Source organism: Syngnathus leptorhynchus, chromosome 22 (genome assembly GCF_054491065.1).
Source record: "Syngnathus leptorhynchus isolate UIUO chromosome 22, UIUO_Slep, whole genome shotgun sequence".
In the NCBI taxonomy this organism is placed as follows: Eukaryota; Metazoa; Chordata; class Actinopteri; order Syngnathiformes; family Syngnathidae; genus Syngnathus; species Syngnathus leptorhynchus.
In genome coordinates, this window is record NC_141216.1 from 5,611,674 (window position 1) to 5,632,012 (window position 20,339).

The following is a 20,339-nucleotide window of genomic DNA, read 5'->3' on the forward strand; positions in this document are numbered from 1 at the left end:
CTCGTTCTGACATGTGAGCCCGTAACCCCTGGCAACCTTAAAGGGGCCAAGTCCTAGCCGATGACGTCAAGGATCTCAGCTCGAACTGTAAAAAAGTCACAAAAGTTGTTTCAAACATTTTAATCATGGATATTATAATCACACATTTTTCAATGCAATGATGTGTGTAGATTGTAGTATGATGAAGATTACATCGTTATGTATAAGGATAAGGGTTAGTTGGTTTAGTGGCAAAGGGGTGCACGATTTAACACATTCCTTTTATGTTTGAGATACAAAGATTTGTGGTTGTTTGACGTATTATTTGAATTTCGTTTGAGTTTTGTGACATAAAACCGATCAAATGCACAGTGAACAGATTGATAACACTGTTAGCCAATGGAATCACCAAAACAGTCCATCGAGCGTGACGTTGACCAATCAGTAGTTTGCTACGTCAACTTACTCGACTGGCAGTTGTTTTGACAAATCAACTCTATGCATTATACAAATTTGCGTGCGAAAATAGAAGGCGGGTCTTCTGTAAGTCTCCCAACCAATCAGAACGCACGTTAGAGTGACGCGTCCTCCCATCAGTTGTTATTGTTTTGCTGTATGGAGCCTGCAAGTTCATATTCATATTAACAGTACCGTCGTTGCGTGTCATAGCAAAACGACACGATCGGTACCGTTGATCACTTCCACAATTTAAAGCGATCAGGCGATCGTTCGCTGTCGTCGCTTGAATGCGTACTATCCGGGGCTAGTCCGTCCGGACATTCCTCTCCCCGAGGACTGTGAGCGTGGCGTTTGGAGTCGGGGAAGAGGAGGAGGGGAAAGCGGGGGTGCCCCCCGGTGTGGATCGAACCAAGCCCGAGGCCTCTGAGCTCGATCGGTGAGAAGACAGGGAAAAGTGGCTGCTCGGATGGATTCCCAAGACGAAGGGGACGGCGGCCCCGAGATGCTCCGAGGCTTCATCTGTGCCTCGTTTAACCAGGACACCACGTAAGCAATCTGAAGGCCTTACTTACCCTGCACGAAATAAAGCTCCTTAACGCACCTGCACCGCAAAGATGTTTATGGAGATCATCCCAAAAAGTGTTTTGGGTTAACTAGATCATCTTTCAACTCCTCAAAGTCATTAAAACTGCTTTAGCATAGGATCAAGTTATCACTGCCTACTTGATCTCAGCTGCATCCTCCTTTATGGGACACTGACAGGAGTGCTACTACCAAACCATCTATCGTTGAAAATGATTGAAATGCTTTTGATCCTTTTAGCTCCTTGTCGGTAGGAACCAAAAGCGGCTACCGTCTCTTCTCTGTCACCGCTGTGGACAAACTGGACTGCATCCATGAGGGAGGTGAGAAATGCATACAAAATCGTTGCTATACACAATGAACTCTCTTTTTGCAACATTCAAAATGGAGCTGACCATAAAGCACGTTATGAACCCATGCTACAAAAAAACCAAAAAAAACCCCAACAGCATTCACATTAAATAAAGGTCTGGTAACTTAAAATAGCCCTCGACATGATTTTCCTTCTCACCCAGTGGAGTGTCCCGACGTTTGCATCGTGGAGCGGCTGTTCTCCAGCAGCCTGGTGGTCGTGGTGAGCCAATCCATGCCGAGGCGGATGAACGTCTATCACTTCAAGAAAGGTACCGAAATCTGCAACTACAGCTACACCAACAACATCCTCTCCGTCAGGCTCAACAGGCAGGTAAGATCCTCCGACGGTGTTTCGGATCGGCATTTGTCAGGATTCACGTTAAATTTAGCGTCTCCGTCAGCGACTGGTGGTTTGCCTGGAGGAGTCCATTTACATCCACAATATCAAAGACATGAAACTTCTCAAGACTCTGCTCAACACGCCCACAAACCCATCAGGTAGGAATGGAATGAAAGCTCCAGTTAATTTGAAAGTCATTTGACATGCTCTGTGCTTCCCAGGTCTCTGCGCCCTTTCCGTGAATCATGGCAACTCTTTCTTGGCATACCCTGGTAGCGCCACTATTGGCGAGATCACAGTGTATGATGCAAATAATCTGGTGAGGCCTCAATTAACAAAATATTTGCAAGTCATGACGCCGGTGACACAATTTTCGTTTAGAGCACCGTGACGCTGATCCAAGCTCACGCCAGTCCCCTGGCGGCGCTCACCTTCAACACCTCCGGCACTAAACTAGCTAGCGCCTCGGAGAAGGTGAGTCCTTTTCTGGAAACACCCCCCCCCCCCCCCTTCACGGGGCATGGCCCACCGGATTTCCGTATTTCCGTCTTCCTCCGCAGGGCACCGTTATCAGGGTGTTCAGTATTCCAGAAGGACAGAGGCTGTTTGAATTCCGGCGAGGGATGAAAAGGTTAGCAAACATATCAGACAATGTCAAAATAGCCAAGACATCGTGGCGTAAATGAAAACATCATAGGAGCAAATTTTGTCTAATAATTTCTATCTCATTCTCAGATATGTTAGTATTAGTTCGCTGTCCTTCAGCGCCGATGCACAGTTCCTGTGTGCCTCCAGCAACACTGAGACAGTTCACATCTTCAAACTGGAACAGCACAGCCCCAGGTAAAAAAAAATAATAATAAAAATAAAAACAGCTGTGATTATACTCAACAGGGACAAATAGATGCCACCAAATGGCGGCAAAGGCTACTTTTGTATAAACAAAGCTACTCAACTTGATGGCACTAAACCAATTTTCATTTTTCTGAACAATTTTTTTTAAAATTCAAGATATAGTAAATAAATTCCTAAACAGGCTAAATCATGCCAAACCACAAGAATGAAATTTATTACTCAACTCATGTAACTACAAGCCTTTCACCCAGACGTCTGTCTCCAAAGCGACTTTATACAGTCCTGGTGTTTTTTTTTTTAACTTTTCTAGTCACGAGGAGGAGTCTCCCACATGGTCTACGTACGTGGGCAAAATGTTCACAGCCGCTAGCACCTACTTGCCGGCTCAGGTGTCCGACATGATGCATCAGGACCGCGCCTTCGCCACCGTGCGGCTCAACATGTGCGGCCTGAAGAACATCTGCGCGCTGGCTACGTAAGTTTATCATAAGTATTAAACAAAATAGCTTCTTAATCTGATTTTTGCTTCTTTTCAACGGCAGGATTCAGAAGCTGCCTCGCCTGCTAGCGGCGTCCTCAGACGGCCATCTTTACATTTATAATGTCGATCCACAAGATGGAGGCGAATGTACGCTGGTGCAAAAACACAGGTGTCTTTACCAAACACAGTAAAGCTTGGCTCGGTAAATATTAAGAAACAATAACGACGATGGGAATTTTGACCCGGCAGGTTGTTTGACGACAGCGAGGAGCAGGTGGAACAAAAGGAAGAGGAGACCCCCGCAGAGGTCTCCAACCAACCGGCCGGCCAATCGTACGCAGCCACCGTGGGACTTCCCTCCAGCCCGCCCTGCTCTGCCACACTTTTGGGTGAGTTATCCGACAACATTTCGGGATTTTCGCCCCGACCTCAATCGACCTTTTCATCAATTTCCAGGATACTCCGAGGAAGGGGGAGCCCAGAAGGGAGACGTCATCCCAGAGCACGAGTTCGCAGAGAGCCCCGTGCGTCTGGATGATGAAAATGAATTTCCTCCAGTCAGTAACTAGAATAATTCAACACTACCGATTCCTCGGTGGAGGATCCAGAGATAAGGGGGAGGGGCCTAAAAAGCAGATTCTTCCTTCTACGCATACCCCTGCAGGTCAAGGGGACCAATCTTACCAGAAACATACGAGAAGCGCTGAGCTTCTGAGTAGGTCAACATTCCCCAAAGTGGACCTTGTATGTTGTCCTGCTTATGAGAATAAAAATAGTAGAAGTGGTAGAATGAACACTAATAACGCCATAGCGTATAACGTTTTATGAGAAAAATAACACTACAATTATGTGAGACGCCATTGAAAGAGAATAATGTTATTATTTTACGTAACTTTAATTTGAAAGAAAACAAAATTCTAAAGTAGCTTTTGTGCAGAGTTGTCCTGCTGAAAACAAAACCAAAGGATGTGTCTGAAAACATCACTGGCGGTTGTTTTTTTGAAAAAAGAAAAAGAAAAAAACTATTTCTACGCAAAATGGCTTCTTGCAAACTATGTTATTGTTCCAGTTGAAGTCTGCAAGAGTTTGGATGTTTGACACACGCTAAGTTTGTTTGTATTCGCTTCCGTACGGGCATTTGCATTTTGAATTAACAAAAGCCTCGCCGTTTCAAATAAGCACATTTCAATCTTTGAAGTATTGTATAACTTAAGGATGTAACTGTGATATGAAAGCCGAGACACTTAAAGATTCTCACGGATGTAAAATGAGAATTTCTCACATGAAGGAGCCAATGGTTAAATGTGAATCGCTTAATGGTACATGACAAAAGGACGGACGAGTCCTTGAATTTCAAGATGGTTATTTTTTATTACACAATAACGCAAAATGACCATGCATACGTATATTTTAAAGATTTTTTATTTTATGTAAAATGTGTATATAACATACAAAAGAAGTTTTTTGTGAGATGTGCTCATAGGTGACATTGAATTTTGCCAAAAGGTGGCGCTGTTGAGACACCTTCAGCTATTGTATACTGACAATGAAGAAACAATAAAGAGTGAGAATCAATTCACCTGAAGGTTATGTTATTTCTGAGCGGCGAAGAAAGAACAAAGGCTTAGAGGACATAAGAAAAAGTGTTTTTTTGTTTTGTTTTGCAAATGTTCTGAACGACCAATAAATGCTGAGCAAATATTTTCTCTTTGCCTTATTGATCACACAGGCTTCTCTCTTTGCTCTTTTTGTTTGTTTACACCCCTCCTCATCGTGTTTGGACATTGTACCTACCAAACGGCACAAGCTTCTCCGCACACATCCTCGAAATGTTCTTGATGTCAACCCAAAGAGAGGCAACGGCAAACCGGCCGCGTCGCTTCGCAGCAAGGCGAGGCCGAATCGTCCGTCGCGTAGTCGGCCACCGACACGGACGGGTCGGTGGCGATGTCCCATAATAACCTCTCCCTCCAGAGTTTGACTTTTTCGGCTGTCGTTTGGTATTCACGCGTCCCGACCTTTAAGGGCGTTTCCTCGGCCGGGTCACGCGCTAAATCGAATATCAACGGCGGGTCGTGGAATTCCTGCGTTCCCACATCACCGCCGCACGCTTCGGCTGAACCTGTAACAAAATAGATAGAAACTCAAACAGGATTCTGCTATTTAATCACGTTAGCTTAATCTCCATAACAACATCTGGGCGTTAGCGATACCTGTTGAGCGAACATGACACCTACCGGTCAGGTAGTAAGCTTTGTATTTCCCAACCCGCACTGTCTGCAGGTCACCCAGTCGCCCTGCCGCGCCACTGTTAGGGTGGAAGAGGACCTACAAATAAACCGGCCGATTAATAGAACACCTGCCTCTTAACCCGTTTAACTCGTTTTACCCAGCGTCCACTTTGACATTTATTGCAGACACAAACACTCCAAAAAAAGGAACGAGCCTCTGTACCGTGTGACCACTTTTCACGTCGTGCAGGAGGACGTTTGTCACGTCGATGCCATCGTAGCGCCGGTCAGAAGGTGGCGTCACTCCCGCCAGTGATAGGAGTGTCGGGAAAATGTCCATTCCACTGTGAAAAGGATTTCTTGGTTGATTCAAGTAACACAGGAAAGGTCTGCTTGCAATTGTCTGTTTAATAAATAGTTTTGTGTAAACAATGGCAATAGAAAGGCAGCTTGGTTTCATATGTTTGAGGAATTTCAACTCGTGCGAAGTCAACAAACCTCAGCAGCGCCGCACTGGTGGTGTTTGTGGGGATCACGCCGGGCCAGTAGGCCAAAGATGGCACCCGGTGGCCTCCTTCCCAAGTGGTCCTCTTAGCTGAGCCCCCACCTAGCGAGGAAATTCCCGCCGTTACACTTTAAGCTAAATTAAAGGCAACTCGGCGACTTGTGTACCTCTTTGAGTCTGCCACTTTCCTTGAAAAGGTCCCGTACTTCCTGCGTATTGACATTTCTGCTCCCAAGGACCGTTGTCACCTAAATGTAAGAAAGGCTTTTTCAGACCACCAGTAAAAACCAGCAGCACACGGGAACTTACTGGTGAACCAGATAAGCGTATCATCTGCGTCCGAAGCACTTCGGATGGTCCCCACGAGGCGATCCATTTCTTGGAGGCTGGCGGCGTATACTCGGCTGGCGGGTTTAAATGGTGGGGCCAAAGGTACGTGCATGTGAGCGAGCGCTATATAAAGAAAATACGGCTGTCCTTGCTCTCTGCGAGATGTAAGACACAAAAATATATTTCCGTTCAAGACAAAAACATGCTATGATAATAACATGATTATGTGTGCTGTTATATTGTCAGTCTACATGTGTTGCTGCATTATTTGTGTTCAATCTGTGGCTTAGCACAGATGCTATATAGCATTAGCATGAAGCATGTGGACTCAAAGACTAAGCTTTGCGCTGGTTTTGTTGGGTCTCGAGAGGATTTTTTGGGACTTTACCTGGCGTGGCGCATCGCTCTGAGAGCAGCAGACTGGTACTGTTGCGTAAGCGTCCACAGGTCGAGCGGTTGTGCCAGGATACTGCTGTTTTCAATCAAAGGAAGGCCCACTTTGGAATAGCAGTTCCTCGCTTTGCGTTCGCTCCTTCTCAATCTACAATTGTGATGAGAAGACTTTAGGCCATCAGTATCAAACACAAAGCCCGGGGGCCAGATACGGCCCGCTACATTATTTTATGTGGCCCGTGAAGATTAATTTTGCATTCCTAAAACGACAAATTGTCTTCACTTTTTCCAAAATAGCAATTTTGATGACCATTAGTGTTATAAACTAGTTGAACAGTTTTTTACTAATCTCTGTCTCCAAAACTCAAAGACGTCGATAGTCATATTGGCCCTCTGAGGGAAACTATGTGGCTTGTGACAAAAATGAGTTTGACACCCCTGCCTGAGGCACACAAGATAATACAGACCTCACTTGACTACTTTGAAATCTATTTCAACTCATCAAATACTTGCACGTGTGGATTTTGAATAGAATCCAGTCCCACCCACTTGGTGATTTGTGGGTCAGATGAGTCACAAGCGAGGCACTGTGGAAGATCATATCCAGGGTGGTCAGTGCATCCCATATCGTTGCTATAAGGGATTCCAAAGTAGTAATCGAAACCTGCTCAGAAGAAACGGGTTACATTTATTTTGTATCGAAATACAGCAACCCCAAATTCCTCATTTGTATGGTTGCTACGCGGTAAGGTCAAAGTCCTCTTTACCTCTTTTTGTCGGGCCATATGGTCCGTTATGGCCCAGATGCCATTTCCCGATCACGGCGGTATAGTAACCCGCCCGCTGCAGGAGCTGAGGCAAAGTGACTTCGGACAGAGGCAGACCGCCGACAGACCCCACGGCAAAATTGTGAGTGACCCCATTCCTGAGTCCGTAGCGGCCGGTCAGGATGGAAGCCCGAGATGGAGAGCAGGTTGAGGCCGGAGAGTGGAAGTCTAAAAATCTGGATGAAAATATCAGTGGGAAGACTTCCACGAGTTCGCTTTAAGAAGTCGGTTCTACCTCAATCCTTGCTGGGCCATCAGGTTAAGATTGGGCGTATTGTTGGCTTTCTGCTCAGGTAGGTTCACATCCAAGTCAGCCCAGCCTAAATCATCAGCCAGGATGAGAATGAAGTTGGGCTTCTTGTTGGACTTCGGAACCACTGATGCCCGCTTTGACATCAGATGGAAATACAGGCCGCCCAGCATCACACAAAAAAGCAGCGGCGTCAATCCCGCCGGCATTTTGTGATGAAGTCTGAAAAAAAAAAAAAGAGTCAGATTTTGGAAAAAACGTCCTCTATGTTGATCTTTAAGTGGAGAGTATGCAAAAATAAAACAACCGAGCAAAGCAATCCGAAACAAATCTGAGAGCGGTCGAATATTTTTATTATTTTTTGCTTTCAAACATCTTTGTTGTTTTCTGTTTATCAAGCTTTCCAATGACATTCGAAAATAGGGCCCCCACTTACTTGCGTCTCTGATTTAAAAAAAAAATAATTTGTAAAAACGTCCTCAAAAGGATATTTTACATTTTATCATTAAAAACCTTTGATGTAAAATAAAACCTTTTATGCCCGGCGCAATACACTAATTTGGAACGTCCCATGACTGCTTGTGCCCCCCACAAACGTCTATATACGCCCCTGGCCTTACCTATTGAAAGAAAATCACGTCCCGCTTCGTGCTAACGACTTCAATGTAAACACGCAATGCAAAATTGGAGCGCACCCAAAAAAAACTTAGCGGGCGCAAACAGCGCCTCCACACCATACATGTATAGTTTGCGAGATGTTGTTTGGGCGGCTGTGCGAGGAAAACTGGTTGGATCCAGATCTGTCTTTAACCCTTAACTTTCCCATAACATGTGCCGTGTGGACAAAAGTAAAGCGGGTTGAGTTTAGAAACGAGGAACGAATTTCTACGCTGCGAGAAGGAGCGCACAGGTGAGACGCGACTTTACTACCGCTTCTATTTTAACAATTGGGAAATGATTAACGTTTTTTTTTTTTTTGCCCTCCAAAATATGTTTCAACCTAATAATAGAGTGGCAGAGTATTTCGAGATTGTGAGACATCGAACCGGTAAACACGCGCGAGGGATTGCGTCAGATTTCACTTCAACTTTTCCCGTCGGAGTGCCACTATTCAATTTAATGTGCGCTTCTAATAGAAATATTTGCCCTATAGTAAGGCGCACCCCAGCCGTAAATAGGGTGTGTGGTAATATATATGGAGTGTAATATATATGGAGGCTTCAAAAATATGCGCACGTGGCTCGTTGTTTATTACGAGCGTACGATTACAATGTCCGAATTTCACTTTTTGTGTTTGTTTTAATTGTTTGTAATATTCAAAAGATGGTTCATATTGGTATTAGAATTTTTTCTCATAATTTCATGACCATAATGGGCAATATTGAGCTGTCACATTGTTTAAGTTTACCCCCAAAATATATATTTTTAAATGTACTATTTCAGAGCATTTAATTATTTTTATTTTTTTTTAGAAATGGTGCTGTGTGGACCAAATTTCTTGGGCCCTAACGTGTACGCAAAGCCCCCAGATGGAGGCTGGGGGTGGGTGGTGGCCGTGGCCTTTTTTCTGGTGGAAGTTTTCACCTATGGCACCATCAAGAGCTTTGGGATTTTCCTCCAAGTGCTGATGGAGGAATTTGGGGAGAGCAACAGTCGGGTGTCCTGGATTGTTTCCATCTGTGTCTTTGTCATGACCTTCAACGGTGAGTGTTTGGAAATACATGAATCAATTTTTAACATGAAGCCAAAGAAATATCGGAATAAGTTAACCGCTAATGTGAAAGATTAACTTCAACGTAGCAATTTCTAACGACACAGGTCCTCTTTCGTCCGTGCTGACCAATCGCTTTGGGTTCCAACCCGTCGTTATGACCGGAGGTGTACTGATCTCCTCTGGAACCATCACTACTAGCTTCACCTCGTCCATCAATCAAATGTACATCACTTACGGCATAGTGGCAGGTTTGAAATGACTTTTTAAATCATTAGCCTTTTGAGATGAGTCATGGTTTTGATTGCGCCTTTTGTCCTCCTGCTGGTAGGTCTCGGCTACTGCTTGACCTTTTTACCCACGGTGACGATACTCTCCCATTATTTTTCACGACGACGGTCGCTAGTCATCGCCGTGGCGTCCACCGGAGAGGCCCTGTCCATGTTTGCTCTCGCCCCTGGTACGTTTAGAATCATCTCCTACTTTGGATGACTTACTAGCCGTTGTTTATCTTCAGCCTTCTCCTCTCTGAGGGATCTTATCGGCTGGCGTCGTACCATGGCGATGATCGGAGCTTTACAGGGAACCATCATTATTTGCGGCGCTCTGCTTCGGCCAATCATCATCCTACCACCAAAAACACAAGAGACAGAGACTGCTGGATCTTCTCCTAAGAACGAGGAAGCCCAAAGCACAGACTTGATTGGACAAGATTTTGTGAGAAACTGTCCCGTTGAGAAGGTCAACTGCAACCCAGAGGAGAGGACTTTACTAACAAAGGAAGTGAGGCCAGACGTGCAGTCAAGTGTAAAAAATAACTTCGATCCAACTCAAGGGCAGAAGAATGATGTCGAAGTTGATGAGAAACCTTCAAAGTTCAAACTTCTGGATTTCTCCATCCTCAAAGAGTGCAGCTTCATCTTGTACTCGCTCTTCGGACTGTTTGCCACGCTGGGCTTCTTCGCCCCTCAACTCTACATCATCGAGCTGAGCGTCAGTCGAGGCGTGGAGCGCGATCGCGCCACTTACATGCTCTCCACCATGGCGGTGGCTGAAATCCTCGGTCGATTCTTAATCGGATGGGTCCTGACACAGAATCGAATCCAGAATCGGAAGCTTCTCGTCCTCCTGGTTTGTGTGATTTCCATGACTGCGGACCTGGTGGGATTTACTCTAGTCACGGAATTTTACGGGCTAGCGGTATGCTGCGCTGTCTACGGGTTCTTCATGGGGACCCTGGCGTGCACGCATATTCCCATGCTGGCAGAAGATGACGTGGTGGGCTTGGAAAGAATGTCCTCTGCTGCTGGAGTTTACGTCTTCATACACAGCTTTGCCGGCCTGGCTGGACCCCCACTCGGAGGTAAATATTGGATTGTGCCCCGCCCCCCCTCGATGCGTCCCCTTAAGCGCCTTTTGTCTTGGTCTCTAGGTGTCTTAGTGGACGTGACTAAGAACTACGGGTCGGCCTTCTACTCCTGCGCAGTCGGCATGGCGGTGAGCGCCGTGTTCTTGGGCTTAGTGAGACCTGCCAAGAGAGGACGACTTTGCACGAAGAGAACATTCAAACCAAATAATAACACACCTCATATTGTGATAGAAGGCGGTGGCGCCAATGAAGCGGAAAAATTCACAGGCAGTACTGACGTTAGCGCCGAGGCACACGAAGAACGACAATCATGTCGAGACATTAGTCACGTAGCCTGACATGCGGGTTTGACATGTCGCTCGAACATGCTGGCAAAGCTCATTTATCTCCTCACCAATCCTGTTTTGTGTGACTGTCTGATTTGCTCGCTGTGATATGATTACATCTTGAAAATGTTGGGCAAACATATAAAACAAAAAATGCTAAGAGGATAGATGAGCTTTGCCAGCAATCTATGATACATACCAAATATACCAAAAAGTGTTTCTTTCTAGAACTGTATTGTTGAAATGGCTTTAATTTAAAAAAAAATATATTTGAAATAGTCTTTTAAGAAGAATTACCATCTAATAATGTGAAGCCAATGTAGCAGCAAATACTGTACATGTAATTGCACGTCTGTAACATTAACCCTTACGTTTGTGTTACTTCCGCCAAGCTCAGGAGACTCGTAGGATTAATTTTTTTTAACCAAAGCGCACATGAGATGTCAAAGATGCACTATTTTTGTAAGAAAAATATGCTAGCAATAAAGCAATAATGTTTTTATTCTTTAAAATCCATTTTTTTTAATTTAAATTCTATTTTTTTAGCTGACTGATAAATATATCCAATTTGATGTTCTCTGGAAAGTTACATCTTATCCCTGTTACCGTTTAGTGACGTTCAGTATGTCTTGGCACTTCTTCAGCCACAGTTTGGCCGTATGAAAAGCTTCAGTAGGTTTGGGAAAGGAGGTCTTCGTTGGTGGTGGCCTTGGCTCCTCTTCCATCCAGTGCAGTAAAGCCTGTGAACCACCCCGAAAAAAAAAAAATCCTTAAAATACAAATACACTATTATGTGGTAAGGCTTAATCAAAAGCTATTTTCTGTGGAGTCCACATGTTTGCATATTGATTTTTTTTTATGCAGAATATGTCTTGGCTCAATAAAGAAGGAGAACTAGCGCTGTAGAAGATGAGCAACATTCCAATAAGATGACAGCGTAAACATTCTAAAATGTAATGTGAGGTGCCGCCCACGTTTTTTTTTTACCTCGTATCGCTCGGCTATTTTAAAGCCCAATGAGGTCTGAAGTTTGCGTAAACAAACGGGACAGAGATCCAGCGGGCGTCGGTCGGACTCCTCCAGGTGATTGGAGCCTTGCATGACACAGCTCAGCCACTGGCAATGCCTCATTCCAAACATATGGCCGATTTCATGCGTCATCGTCTGGTAAGAAATCATTCCATGACTTTCTTTTTTTCCCCCCAATTGAGACAAAGCGTGTTAGTACAACCTTGCAGGATCGCAACAGCAGAGTGCTGGTGATGGGGGGAATGTAATGGCCGTCAAAGGCGGAATAGTCGCTCTGCTTTGATTGATGCTGTTTCTTCATCCTTCCTGCATAATTTTTGCTGCAGAAGTTGTCATCGTACCTGGCAAAGCTGAAAACACCAATTCCTGCAAAAAAAAAAAAAAAAATGCAATTAACTTCCCCTCAAGGCTGAGAAATATAACTATTTCACTGGAGCGCCATCTAGCGGTGTCACAACCAAATTACACCATCATATTAGTAGACATCTTTTTAAAAGTATTTTTATATCCAGCTCTTGGGCTACTTTATATCTAATTTAATTTATGAAGCCCCTTTTGTTTTTATTATATCAGATGATTTGCAAAGCTAACTCAACACAGACAGGAGGCGGAGATTATTCTCCACTACTAGGCAGACATGCTAACCGCGACCCGCATTTGTTTGATTCTCTGGAGCGAAATAGAAAAGTAAAATCGTACCCTTATGAAGAGATGCTTGTCCAAATACAAAATTCCAGGAGTCTCTTGGGTACAAGTCAATCATTGTGATTCCAACCACACAAAAAGCATCCTTTGGCTTGCTTTTGCATAAAAACTGAAGCAGGTCACCTACCAGAGGATATGGAAATAGTGCAAACAAATAATAACTCAGAAAAAAAACAGCAGGCTTCAAGGAAATATTTCCAATTACCAGTGAGCAGCTGAAGGTTTTGTGAGTTCTGGTTAATTCTGAATGAGCAGCCTGTTTGTGCAACTGTGACAGCTGGTAACCAACGAACAGGCAGGCCATAAAAGAATGCTTGGCAGTATTCTCGAAGCCATTCCACGTATTGCTCTGTATGGGGCCCGGCCTCGCCAAAAGAACCTGCAACAAAACAAGAGGGTCAAACTATGGCTAACAAACTTCCATCAACTTTCTAACAAAGAAAAATCATCTACCGTCATCAACTAACCTATGGTCTGAATGTAAATCGTGCCACAGCTTGCACTTGGGGTCTTTCTGTGAGGATCTTTATAAAAGCTCTCAAAATCTTGAGGGTTCTCAGGATGTGAGGGAATCCAGTCCGAGTCTGAATGAACAGTCACAGGCTGGAAAACAGAACCAGGCTGCCCCGGATGTAGTCCTTCCTCTAAAAGGTGACGTTCTTCTTTGGTGTACTGTTTATAGAGCTCAGTCAAGTCCTTGCAATTGGAAATCAATGCTGTTTGCAGGGTCTCTGTAGAATGGTGAATCACCTTCATCTGTAGAAAAGTAAAGAAACACCACCAACATGACATTGTGTAACTAATAGCTATAAAATGCTAAAATACCATTGCAATCTAAAAGTGTTTATTTGGTAACGAGGAATTTTGATGACGCTTGATGTGGTACTTTTCCATCATTTCTGGCATGTACGGGAAATTGGGCTGTATTTATTTGGAATGGTAAAGTAATATAATTCTATTTTTCCCCACTGCACGTCAATCTGATTTGTTCCTAACACCGCAAATACCGGTAGTCAACTCTAATATTTGTTTATCCAAGTTAGGCAACTCATGAGAACATTTTTTTTCATTTGCAATGGCAATTAAATGTAGTAAAAATGAAATAAGAGAATAGGTAAAAAGCAAAAACAAAACATGTCATTTGAGATCGCGCATTTTGTGTGCACGTACGTTTCAGATTGAGTAAGACGCCATCAAAACAATATCAATATAATTATTTTTTTTTGCCTGCATAAGCGATGAAAATGCAAGACAATAAATACAAGTCACTGAAATAGCATGCAAATTACGAAAATGAAGCAAATAAAAGGATATTACGTCGGGACTCGCAAGCTGCTTTTATGCAACGCCGCTACTTCCGCCATTGGTCGATGGCGTCATGACAACAGAGGGGCGGGGCTTGTGACGTCAAGGAAACGTTTGGGACTACTGTAGTTGACACGAGCTGGTAAGCCCATGTCATTTCAAAGCTAAAATGTCGCTTATGTGACTCGACAATTTCAACGTTATCGTGCTAAATTGATTCATTTATAGATTTGACCGTTAGTGGATCTTTTCGAAGAACAGCCAAGCTCCTGTTTTCTTTATTTTTTTTTCAGCAGGGCTAGCGGAATACGACAGCGGAAGAACTTGGTCACAGTGCAGCGTTTTTGTTTTTTTTGGGAGGGGGGGGGGGGTTAGTTAGCTCCCACAGTTAGCCAACGTTACTAGAATTTGCTGTCATGCTGATATTTGCAAAAGATTTCCACTAGGATTCAACTCAAAGCTGTTCGACAGCGACGGAACACCACGCTACGATTGCAAGTGTGATCTTGCATCTTAAAACCGGCTGCAGCCTCTCACAACATACACACGCCAAATAAGAAATAAAGAGTATGTCTTGCAGCATACTTGTGGAGCTATAGCCCGAGTCAGAAGCTTTTTTTTTTTTTACTTTCTAATTCAACTCACAGGGAGTGTCCACCTTTCTTTGCCACATCTAGCAAGACTGCAGCAATGCTGACAGATAACAGGTACAGTAACTACTTTCTGTGGGCCATCTTTTTTGCCCATTCCATGCTAATGTCATGTTATCAACTCCATAACGAGCTCAGTGAATCATCACAGTCATAACGTGATCACGTAACTGCAGCGATTGTGTGTAGCCGTAGCTATTTTTGGTTCATCTCAGTGCTCTTTTAGATCCACGAACCCCCCCGCCCTCCCTTTCCTTTCCACTCCTCTACTGCATCATTCCTTCAAACACACTCATTCACATTTGACCATTTTTCATTTTCCCTATGTACAGGAAACGTCATCGGAGCAGTGACAGTGAAGACAATCAACAGCTGAGCCCTCAGGCCAAGAGGTCAGGAAGGGGTCCGAGCCTGCTCGTATCCGATTTGGACTCCGAGGTACACGTGGGGTGTTGTGCGATGTTTTCTTTCACAGTCAAGTCAAAGTTGCTTTCTCTGTTTTTGTATTCAGTCTTCAAGCAGTGACAGCAGCAGCGGCATCTGCAGTACGGAAAGACCGATGGTGGTCACGAGCAGGCCGTGCATCCACAGCCAGAGCGAGCGCATCCCCCAGTGTTCGCCCAGCGGCAAGCCCAAGGACTCGGCGGTGTCGTCGGCGCAGCGCGGTTTCCACGGCGACGGCAGTACTTTCTCCTACGACTCCATCAACAAGGTCCTGAGGGAGGCGCACTTCAGCAGTCTACAGACGAGAGGGAGCCCGGGTTCGACATGACCGACGACATCGCTGACGCCGTTTGACGTCTCGAGTCCAGCGTAGTCTAATCGGGATGAATGAAGAGTGGGGACGTTTACATATTATGGGCTGTAAGGCTCATCCTCGCCCTTGCCATATACCATTTGTGAAGACCATAAGCACATTTGCCTTTTCACGGCCCAGCCACTGTGGTTTATTGTGCAGTATTGATGTGTGTGTGTGTGTGTGTATGCGCGCGGGTGTGTGTGGACACGACTTGTGCACTTTAAAAAGAGGTATCATTCTCTTGACATGCGTGCATTTGATGTGTGGAGATGTTCATTGGTGCTAATCACGAGAGAAGTGGGTTCCAAAGTGCTTGCAAAGGTAAATAAAGCGATGCACTTTACTCCAAAAAAAAAGGTGCCTCAGTTTTTCCCTACCCATCAGACATCACACTATACCCAAGTGGGATCTTTTATTAGTGGACATGATAGATTGGCATTATTGCAAATATTTTGCCTTATATATGACTGACTTCAAATGTCACTTTGCTTCTCTGGTTCCACACAAAACAATTCTAAGTGTAGACATGCACTCGAGCACCACTTGCATAAATCGATCGGCTGTAAACACAATAAATAATAGTAAGATTGTGATATAAAATGATCTTTCCTACATTTGCATTAGTATGATAGCAAACACTGGAAGACAAGTCTAAGATAGCAGGTCTTCAGGAAAATGATTTTAGTGCAAAGCAGAGTGCAACTTGAATGTGCTGAAGAGGTTGTTTTTGGAGCCTGAAATGAATCCTGAGATAAAACTCAATAAACCATCAGAACAGATTCACTCAAGAAAGTCCAACAATGTGCAAAGAGTTGGACGTGAAAATAAATACTCAATGACATCTCTGTAAGAGATTTTAAAGGTGGAGAGCGCCTCGCCAGAGGTCAAGAGTTGAGAAATGAGAAAGCGGACGACTGTTGGCTGCTCTCAGACATAACCGAAGCTGGGGGGTTGGGGCGGTTCTCTTTTCGAGAGTCCTGTAGTGAGTCTGGGTCCACGTGGGACTCGGGAGTCTTTGCCCTGCTCACTAAAGTCATACCACTGAATAGGGAGAGTCTGGCGGCACATGGCTCAATACCCTCGTGGTCTTGAATGGCAGTCACCTCAGTCCTAATAGGAACCGGGAGCGGTTTCTCACAGTTGTCCACAACTAATGGCGAATATGTAGATGTGAGCAGTTGGCTGGATGTCAGGTTGACTCGATGACTGTTGCTGGCTGGATCCTGTTTGGGGGCATCGTGAACGCCACCCATCAGGGCCTTGAACTGTCTCAGGATCTGGTAGAAGCAGATACGAAAAGAAAATATGATCTCCTGTTGAAATTATTGTTACTGCCTCGCACACCTTCATGGATTTGTTGGCCACTGGTCCTGGAGGGCCTTCACTGAGCTGACGGAGCCGACGTTGCGTTGCTCCAAATATTTGCTCGAGAGACAGAAGGTCAGCAGTCATAAGGCAGGCTATAGCGCACAACGCCCTCTAGAGATCAAAATGAGAAGGACAATAGGAGTTGGTCAGTACTACTACTACCGCTGCTGTTGGTATTTAACCCCCCCCCAAAAAAAGCTTGACAGTATAGATAATAGTTATTACCATGTTAACAGTGCTGGAGGGATCTTGTAGCCTTTTGGAGAGCAACTCCACCACAACCTCACAGTTGAGTGTGGAGCACCTGACAGGATTCAACAAAGGCGCTCGTGTCAACAACGAAAAATGGTTCAGTTGAATAAAATTGCTGTCTGTACTGACTCTTTGGTAAAGTGCTGGCTCTCCTCATTGGATAGAAACACTCTGGAGCCTTCCATCAGCTTGCTAATGAGCGCCATCTCTTGGCCGCAGTCGCCCAACTGCAACGCTTCAACCCTGGACGACAGAGAAGAGACCAACAAGTCTTTTGGGTGATTTTTTTTTTTTACAAACAGGTCTCTCTGCTTACCGCTCTGATAAGTCTCCGCTGCTTTCTCTGCTGGCCCCCGATTGGCTCCCGGTGCACGCCGACTTGCTACCCGCTGAGGCTCTGCTATTGGTGGAGATGTCCTGAGATGAGTTGTGAGAAGAATTGTTGCCGCTGTCAGTCTCTTCCCAGCCGCCTCCGATCTGCCCTGGACACCGCTGGGTTGATCCTGTAGTGACTAAAAAAAAAAAAAAAAACATTTCAATGAATTCCGAAAATAGATTAATCCCTAAAATGCTTTCGTTTTGGACCTTTAAGTCTGTGAGCAGGCAGGCTGTAGGCACATGCTGGTACAGCTACTTCTATTGGCGCAGATGGCGCCACTACAGCTCGGTAGTGGTTGTCGTGGAGACGGATGCCCTGGTGTTCCGTCGGGGGAAGGACGGCACTGGCCACTACTTCTGCGGCTTTCTGGATCTTATCTAGAAGTGAGTCGTTGCCTGTTGAAAAACACAGATCATGTCGTAAGGATGATGGGGAAGAAAAAAAAAAAAAAAAAAGCTGTGACTTGAACAAATAGTGAGTCACCTGTCCCCTGCTTTCCTGGATTATAGCCAAAGCCTTGCATTCCTCCCTTGTGGGGGGCTGCTGATCCCATACCTGAACAGAGAGACACATTCAAAAGCAAATTCTGACAAAAATCAGTCATGTGGTCAATGATGGTCACTCACCCATTGTTGAAGTTGCCATATTTAAAGGCAGTACACCAGTTTTCACATAAAATGAATCAGTGAAAAGTAGTCGCGCAACGTCCTGCCAACAAAGACATTACGTTTTTTTTTTTTTTTTACCTTGTGTATGGTTGTGTGTATTATTATTTTTTTTTTTACCTGTGCGGTGTTTCTCACTTTCTGATACAAAGCCGTGCCGTGGATGGGATCAGGTGGCCCACTGTATACTTAAAAAAGAAGATTCATGTTATTGCAGGCACAGAAGAGAATCATCAAAAGGTCCAACCTGATGCCTGCTGAATGAAGGTGGAATTCCTCCTGAGTTCAGTGAGGAAATGTTTGGAGCCATGGCCGCACAAATGAACAAAGATCTTCAGCACCTGAAACACAAGAACCCAAATAACATGACTGGAATAAATACATGGAAATTCTATATAATCTATAAACTGACGAACCTTGAGTTTGACATGACAAGACTCAACCTGAAGCCTCTCTAGCAGGTACTCCAACAAACATTGATCATTTGCCAAAGACTCGTGGGAGATTTCTGCAAAGGGATGACAGTTAAGGGCTTTTAATGAAATGGTACATTAATGCTTAATTGAAAGTTTTTGCAACAAATGTGGAGTGCAAAATGGGCTGCCAAAGGATACTTCCAATTTCTTGGAAAATGTACCCAGGACAAGGGCTCTCATCATCTGCTGTTGCCTTCATCAAAGTCGGGACCTTCAGTTGAGAGTGGGAAGAGAAATTAGGTTTGTTTATACGTAAATTCACTAGTCTTTAATTAATCCAAGAAAGAAAATGTCTGTTGTCGTGTTGCACATTATGCACCTGTTCCTTTGAAACTATGACAACACGCAATGAGGAGTAAAAATGACAATAATTTATACTCTGTTTTAGTTTAGCAGGGTGTGTTGCTAGTAGCTAATGGCATAGCTAGATGGCCTCTGTGACACGTAAACAAAATGCCAATTGCGCCAGCGAGCGATTCGTTAATGCACGATTTAATAACAAATGATTAAATCAACTGTCACTTACTTTCTGAAGGAAAGCTAACCGTTCCATGAAAGAAGCCATGATGAAGCAATCGGAGCTGCGGGTTACTCATTTTTCAGTGGACCACAGTGGAGGTGGGGCTGGTTGTGACAGCTAGCCAATCAGACAACAGAACGTCAACATTCAGAATGAAATTCAATTGGCTGTTGAGAAACAAAAACAACCAATCGTTGAACAGTAGTCTTTTGGTGGAAATACAAACGAGTAAATTAGAATCCAGAAATAGTACAGCCCATCAGGTATTTTTATTGTTATTTTTTTATTAATTTTAAAAACGTATTGAGTTAGTAGTTGTGACGTTCGTTTTGGAAACGCCCCAAAAGCCAAGACAACCAATCACAAAACGCAAAGCTGCTAGTTACTTGATTGACAAACACAGGAGCGAATCAAAATGTAGATCTTTTGCTGCGTTCTTGTTTACGCATGTAACGTAATGGCGGCGTCCGTATAGTTACGAACTCATGTATTATTATTTTTTTGTTTCTTAATATTTAAAAGAACCATTTGACACATTAAGGGGAAAACGAGGAGTTAGTAAACTTCCCCGAACCTTCGGGTTCTTACTATTGCAAGGCTGAGCTAAAACAATTGCTGTTTCAGTCATAACATCATGTCAGGGTCAAATGTTTGGCATCGTAGCCGAGATAAATTGAGACGTTTTTCAGAATTCTTTGCACAATGTTCGGAGGAGGTAAGCATTGAAAGATTTCTCATCGCTGTGCATGAAATTTCTTGCATTGAATCAGCAACTTGTATGTGTATATTTAATATCTGTGAGTGCATGTTTAACAGAAATGACTTCATTGCGTCGTTTATTCTCCCATGATTGTATTCCAGGCATCAATTTATGGCAAATGTGTAGCAGCGACCACCACAAACAGACAAGAATTGAAGAAAGACCAATGTGCTAAAGAATTTGCAGCCCTCAAGATGTGCTTTGAAAATGCTGTAAGTAACTTAGTCTACAATTGTACAGGTCCCCTTTATTAACAACTGTTTTATTACAGGCCAAGAAACATTCCAGATGAGTGGAAAATCCAGATTTGAGGATGTAGTAAAGTCAACAGAGGACTGAATGACTGTCAGAAAAGGACTGTACGTTACATAAAAAAAAATAAAAACATTTGAATGACTATTTTGATCAACTGAGCGATGAATAGAGCTGTCTCACAGTT

General features: G+C 44.0%; 6 protein-coding genes across 19 annotated transcripts; 4 read left to right on the plus strand and 2 right to left on the minus strand.

Moving 5' to 3' along the window:
- The first annotated feature begins 556 nt into the window (after window positions 1–556).
- Window positions 557–4,629, plus strand: LOC147039641 (WD repeat domain phosphoinositide-interacting protein 1-like). Of its 3 annotated transcripts, XM_085903839.1 has the most exons (12): window positions 557–984; window positions 1,261–1,343; window positions 1,536–1,705; window positions 1,776–1,872; window positions 1,936–2,033; window positions 2,096–2,188; window positions 2,275–2,345; window positions 2,450–2,557; window positions 2,880–3,044; window positions 3,112–3,219; window positions 3,300–3,439; window positions 3,507–4,629. In XM_085903839.1, the coding sequence occupies exons 1-12, from the start codon at window positions 905–907 to the stop codon at window positions 3,617–3,619; spliced, it is 1,326 nt and encodes a 441-aa protein (XP_085759965.1). In that variant the 5' UTR covers window positions 557–904; the 3' UTR covers window positions 3,620–4,629. The 3 variants fall into 3 exon arrangements, with proteins under 3 accessions (XP_085759965.1, XP_085759962.1, XP_085759964.1); XM_085903836.1 differs by having other exon boundaries at window positions 1,764–1,872; window positions 3,300–4,629; XM_085903838.1 differs by having other exon boundaries at window positions 3,300–4,629.
- LOC147039642 (arylsulfatase G-like) lies at window positions 4,466–14,143 on the minus strand. 5 transcript variants are annotated; one of them, XM_085903827.1, is made up of 17 exons: window positions 14,044–14,143; window positions 13,194–13,482; window positions 12,932–13,105; window positions 12,721–12,849; window positions 12,224–12,387; window positions 11,980–12,156; window positions 11,599–11,732; window positions 7,572–7,808; window positions 7,277–7,512; window positions 7,059–7,173; window positions 6,505–6,657; window positions 6,096–6,271; window positions 5,954–6,034; window positions 5,780–5,888; window positions 5,505–5,625; window positions 5,288–5,378; window positions 4,467–5,172 (listed from the first exon to the last, which is right to left on the minus strand). In XM_085903827.1, the coding sequence occupies exons 2-17, from the start codon at window positions 13,480–13,482 to the stop codon at window positions 4,892–4,894; spliced, it is 2,667 nt and encodes an 888-aa protein (XP_085759953.1). In that variant the 5' UTR covers window positions 14,044–14,143; the 3' UTR covers window positions 4,467–4,891. The 5 variants fall into 5 exon arrangements, with proteins under 5 accessions (XP_085759952.1, XP_085759957.1, XP_085759953.1 ...); XM_085903829.1 differs by lacking the exon at window positions 14,044–14,143 and adding an exon at window positions 13,897–14,019; XM_085903826.1 differs by lacking the exon at window positions 14,044–14,143 and having other exon boundaries at window positions 4,466–5,172; window positions 13,194–13,688.
- On the plus strand, window positions 8,340–11,504 carry LOC147039643 (monocarboxylate transporter 7-like). Of its 2 annotated transcripts, XM_085903833.1 has the most exons (6): window positions 8,340–8,496; window positions 9,059–9,289; window positions 9,405–9,548; window positions 9,629–9,757; window positions 9,815–10,660; window positions 10,730–11,504. In XM_085903833.1, the coding sequence occupies exons 2-6, from the start codon at window positions 9,061–9,063 to the stop codon at window positions 11,002–11,004; spliced, it is 1,623 nt and encodes a 540-aa protein (XP_085759959.1). In that variant the 5' UTR covers window positions 8,340–8,496; window positions 9,059–9,060; the 3' UTR covers window positions 11,005–11,504. The 2 variants fall into 2 exon arrangements, with proteins under 2 accessions (XP_085759959.1, XP_085759958.1); XM_085903832.1 differs by lacking the exon at window positions 8,340–8,496 and having other exon boundaries at window positions 8,662–9,289.
- On the plus strand, window positions 12,229–15,921 carry LOC147039644 (uncharacterized). Of its 7 annotated transcripts, none has more exons than XM_085903847.1 (4): window positions 12,229–13,377; window positions 14,709–14,738; window positions 15,014–15,119; window positions 15,193–15,921. In XM_085903847.1, the coding sequence occupies exons 2-4, from the start codon at window positions 14,722–14,724 to the stop codon at window positions 15,451–15,453; spliced, it is 384 nt and encodes a 127-aa protein (XP_085759973.1). In that variant the 5' UTR covers window positions 12,229–13,377; window positions 14,709–14,721; the 3' UTR covers window positions 15,454–15,921. The 7 variants fall into 7 exon arrangements, with proteins under 7 accessions (XP_085759973.1, XP_085759971.1, XP_085759968.1 ...); XM_085903845.1 differs by having other exon boundaries at window positions 12,231–13,377; window positions 14,679–14,738; window positions 15,193–15,919; XM_085903842.1 differs by lacking the exon at window positions 12,229–13,377 and adding an exon at window positions 13,430–13,665 and having other exon boundaries at window positions 14,679–14,738; window positions 15,193–15,919.
- Window positions 15,819–19,255, minus strand: tepsin (TEPSIN adaptor related protein complex 4 accessory protein). The gene is made up of 13 exons (XM_085903834.1): window positions 19,147–19,255; window positions 18,759–18,831; window positions 18,561–18,652; window positions 18,392–18,485; window positions 18,265–18,332; window positions 18,106–18,187; window positions 17,963–18,034; window positions 17,686–17,874; window positions 17,417–17,612; window positions 17,230–17,343; window positions 17,074–17,152; window positions 16,825–16,959; window positions 15,819–16,757 (listed from the first exon to the last, which is right to left on the minus strand). The coding sequence occupies exons 1-13, from the start codon at window positions 19,183–19,185 to the stop codon at window positions 16,365–16,367; spliced, it is 1,626 nt and encodes a 541-aa protein (XP_085759960.1). The 5' UTR covers window positions 19,186–19,255; the 3' UTR covers window positions 15,819–16,364.
- Window positions 19,256–19,569: 314 nt separating this feature from the next.
- Window positions 19,570–20,333, plus strand: ndufaf8 (NADH:ubiquinone oxidoreductase complex assembly factor 8). The gene is made up of 3 exons (XM_085903892.1): window positions 19,570–19,855; window positions 20,002–20,112; window positions 20,172–20,333. Exons 1-3 carry the CDS (start codon window positions 19,775–19,777, stop codon window positions 20,190–20,192), a joined length of 213 nt encoding a protein of 70 aa, XP_085760018.1. The 5' UTR covers window positions 19,570–19,774; the 3' UTR covers window positions 20,193–20,333.
- The last annotated feature ends 6 nt before the right edge of the window (window positions 20,334–20,339 follow it).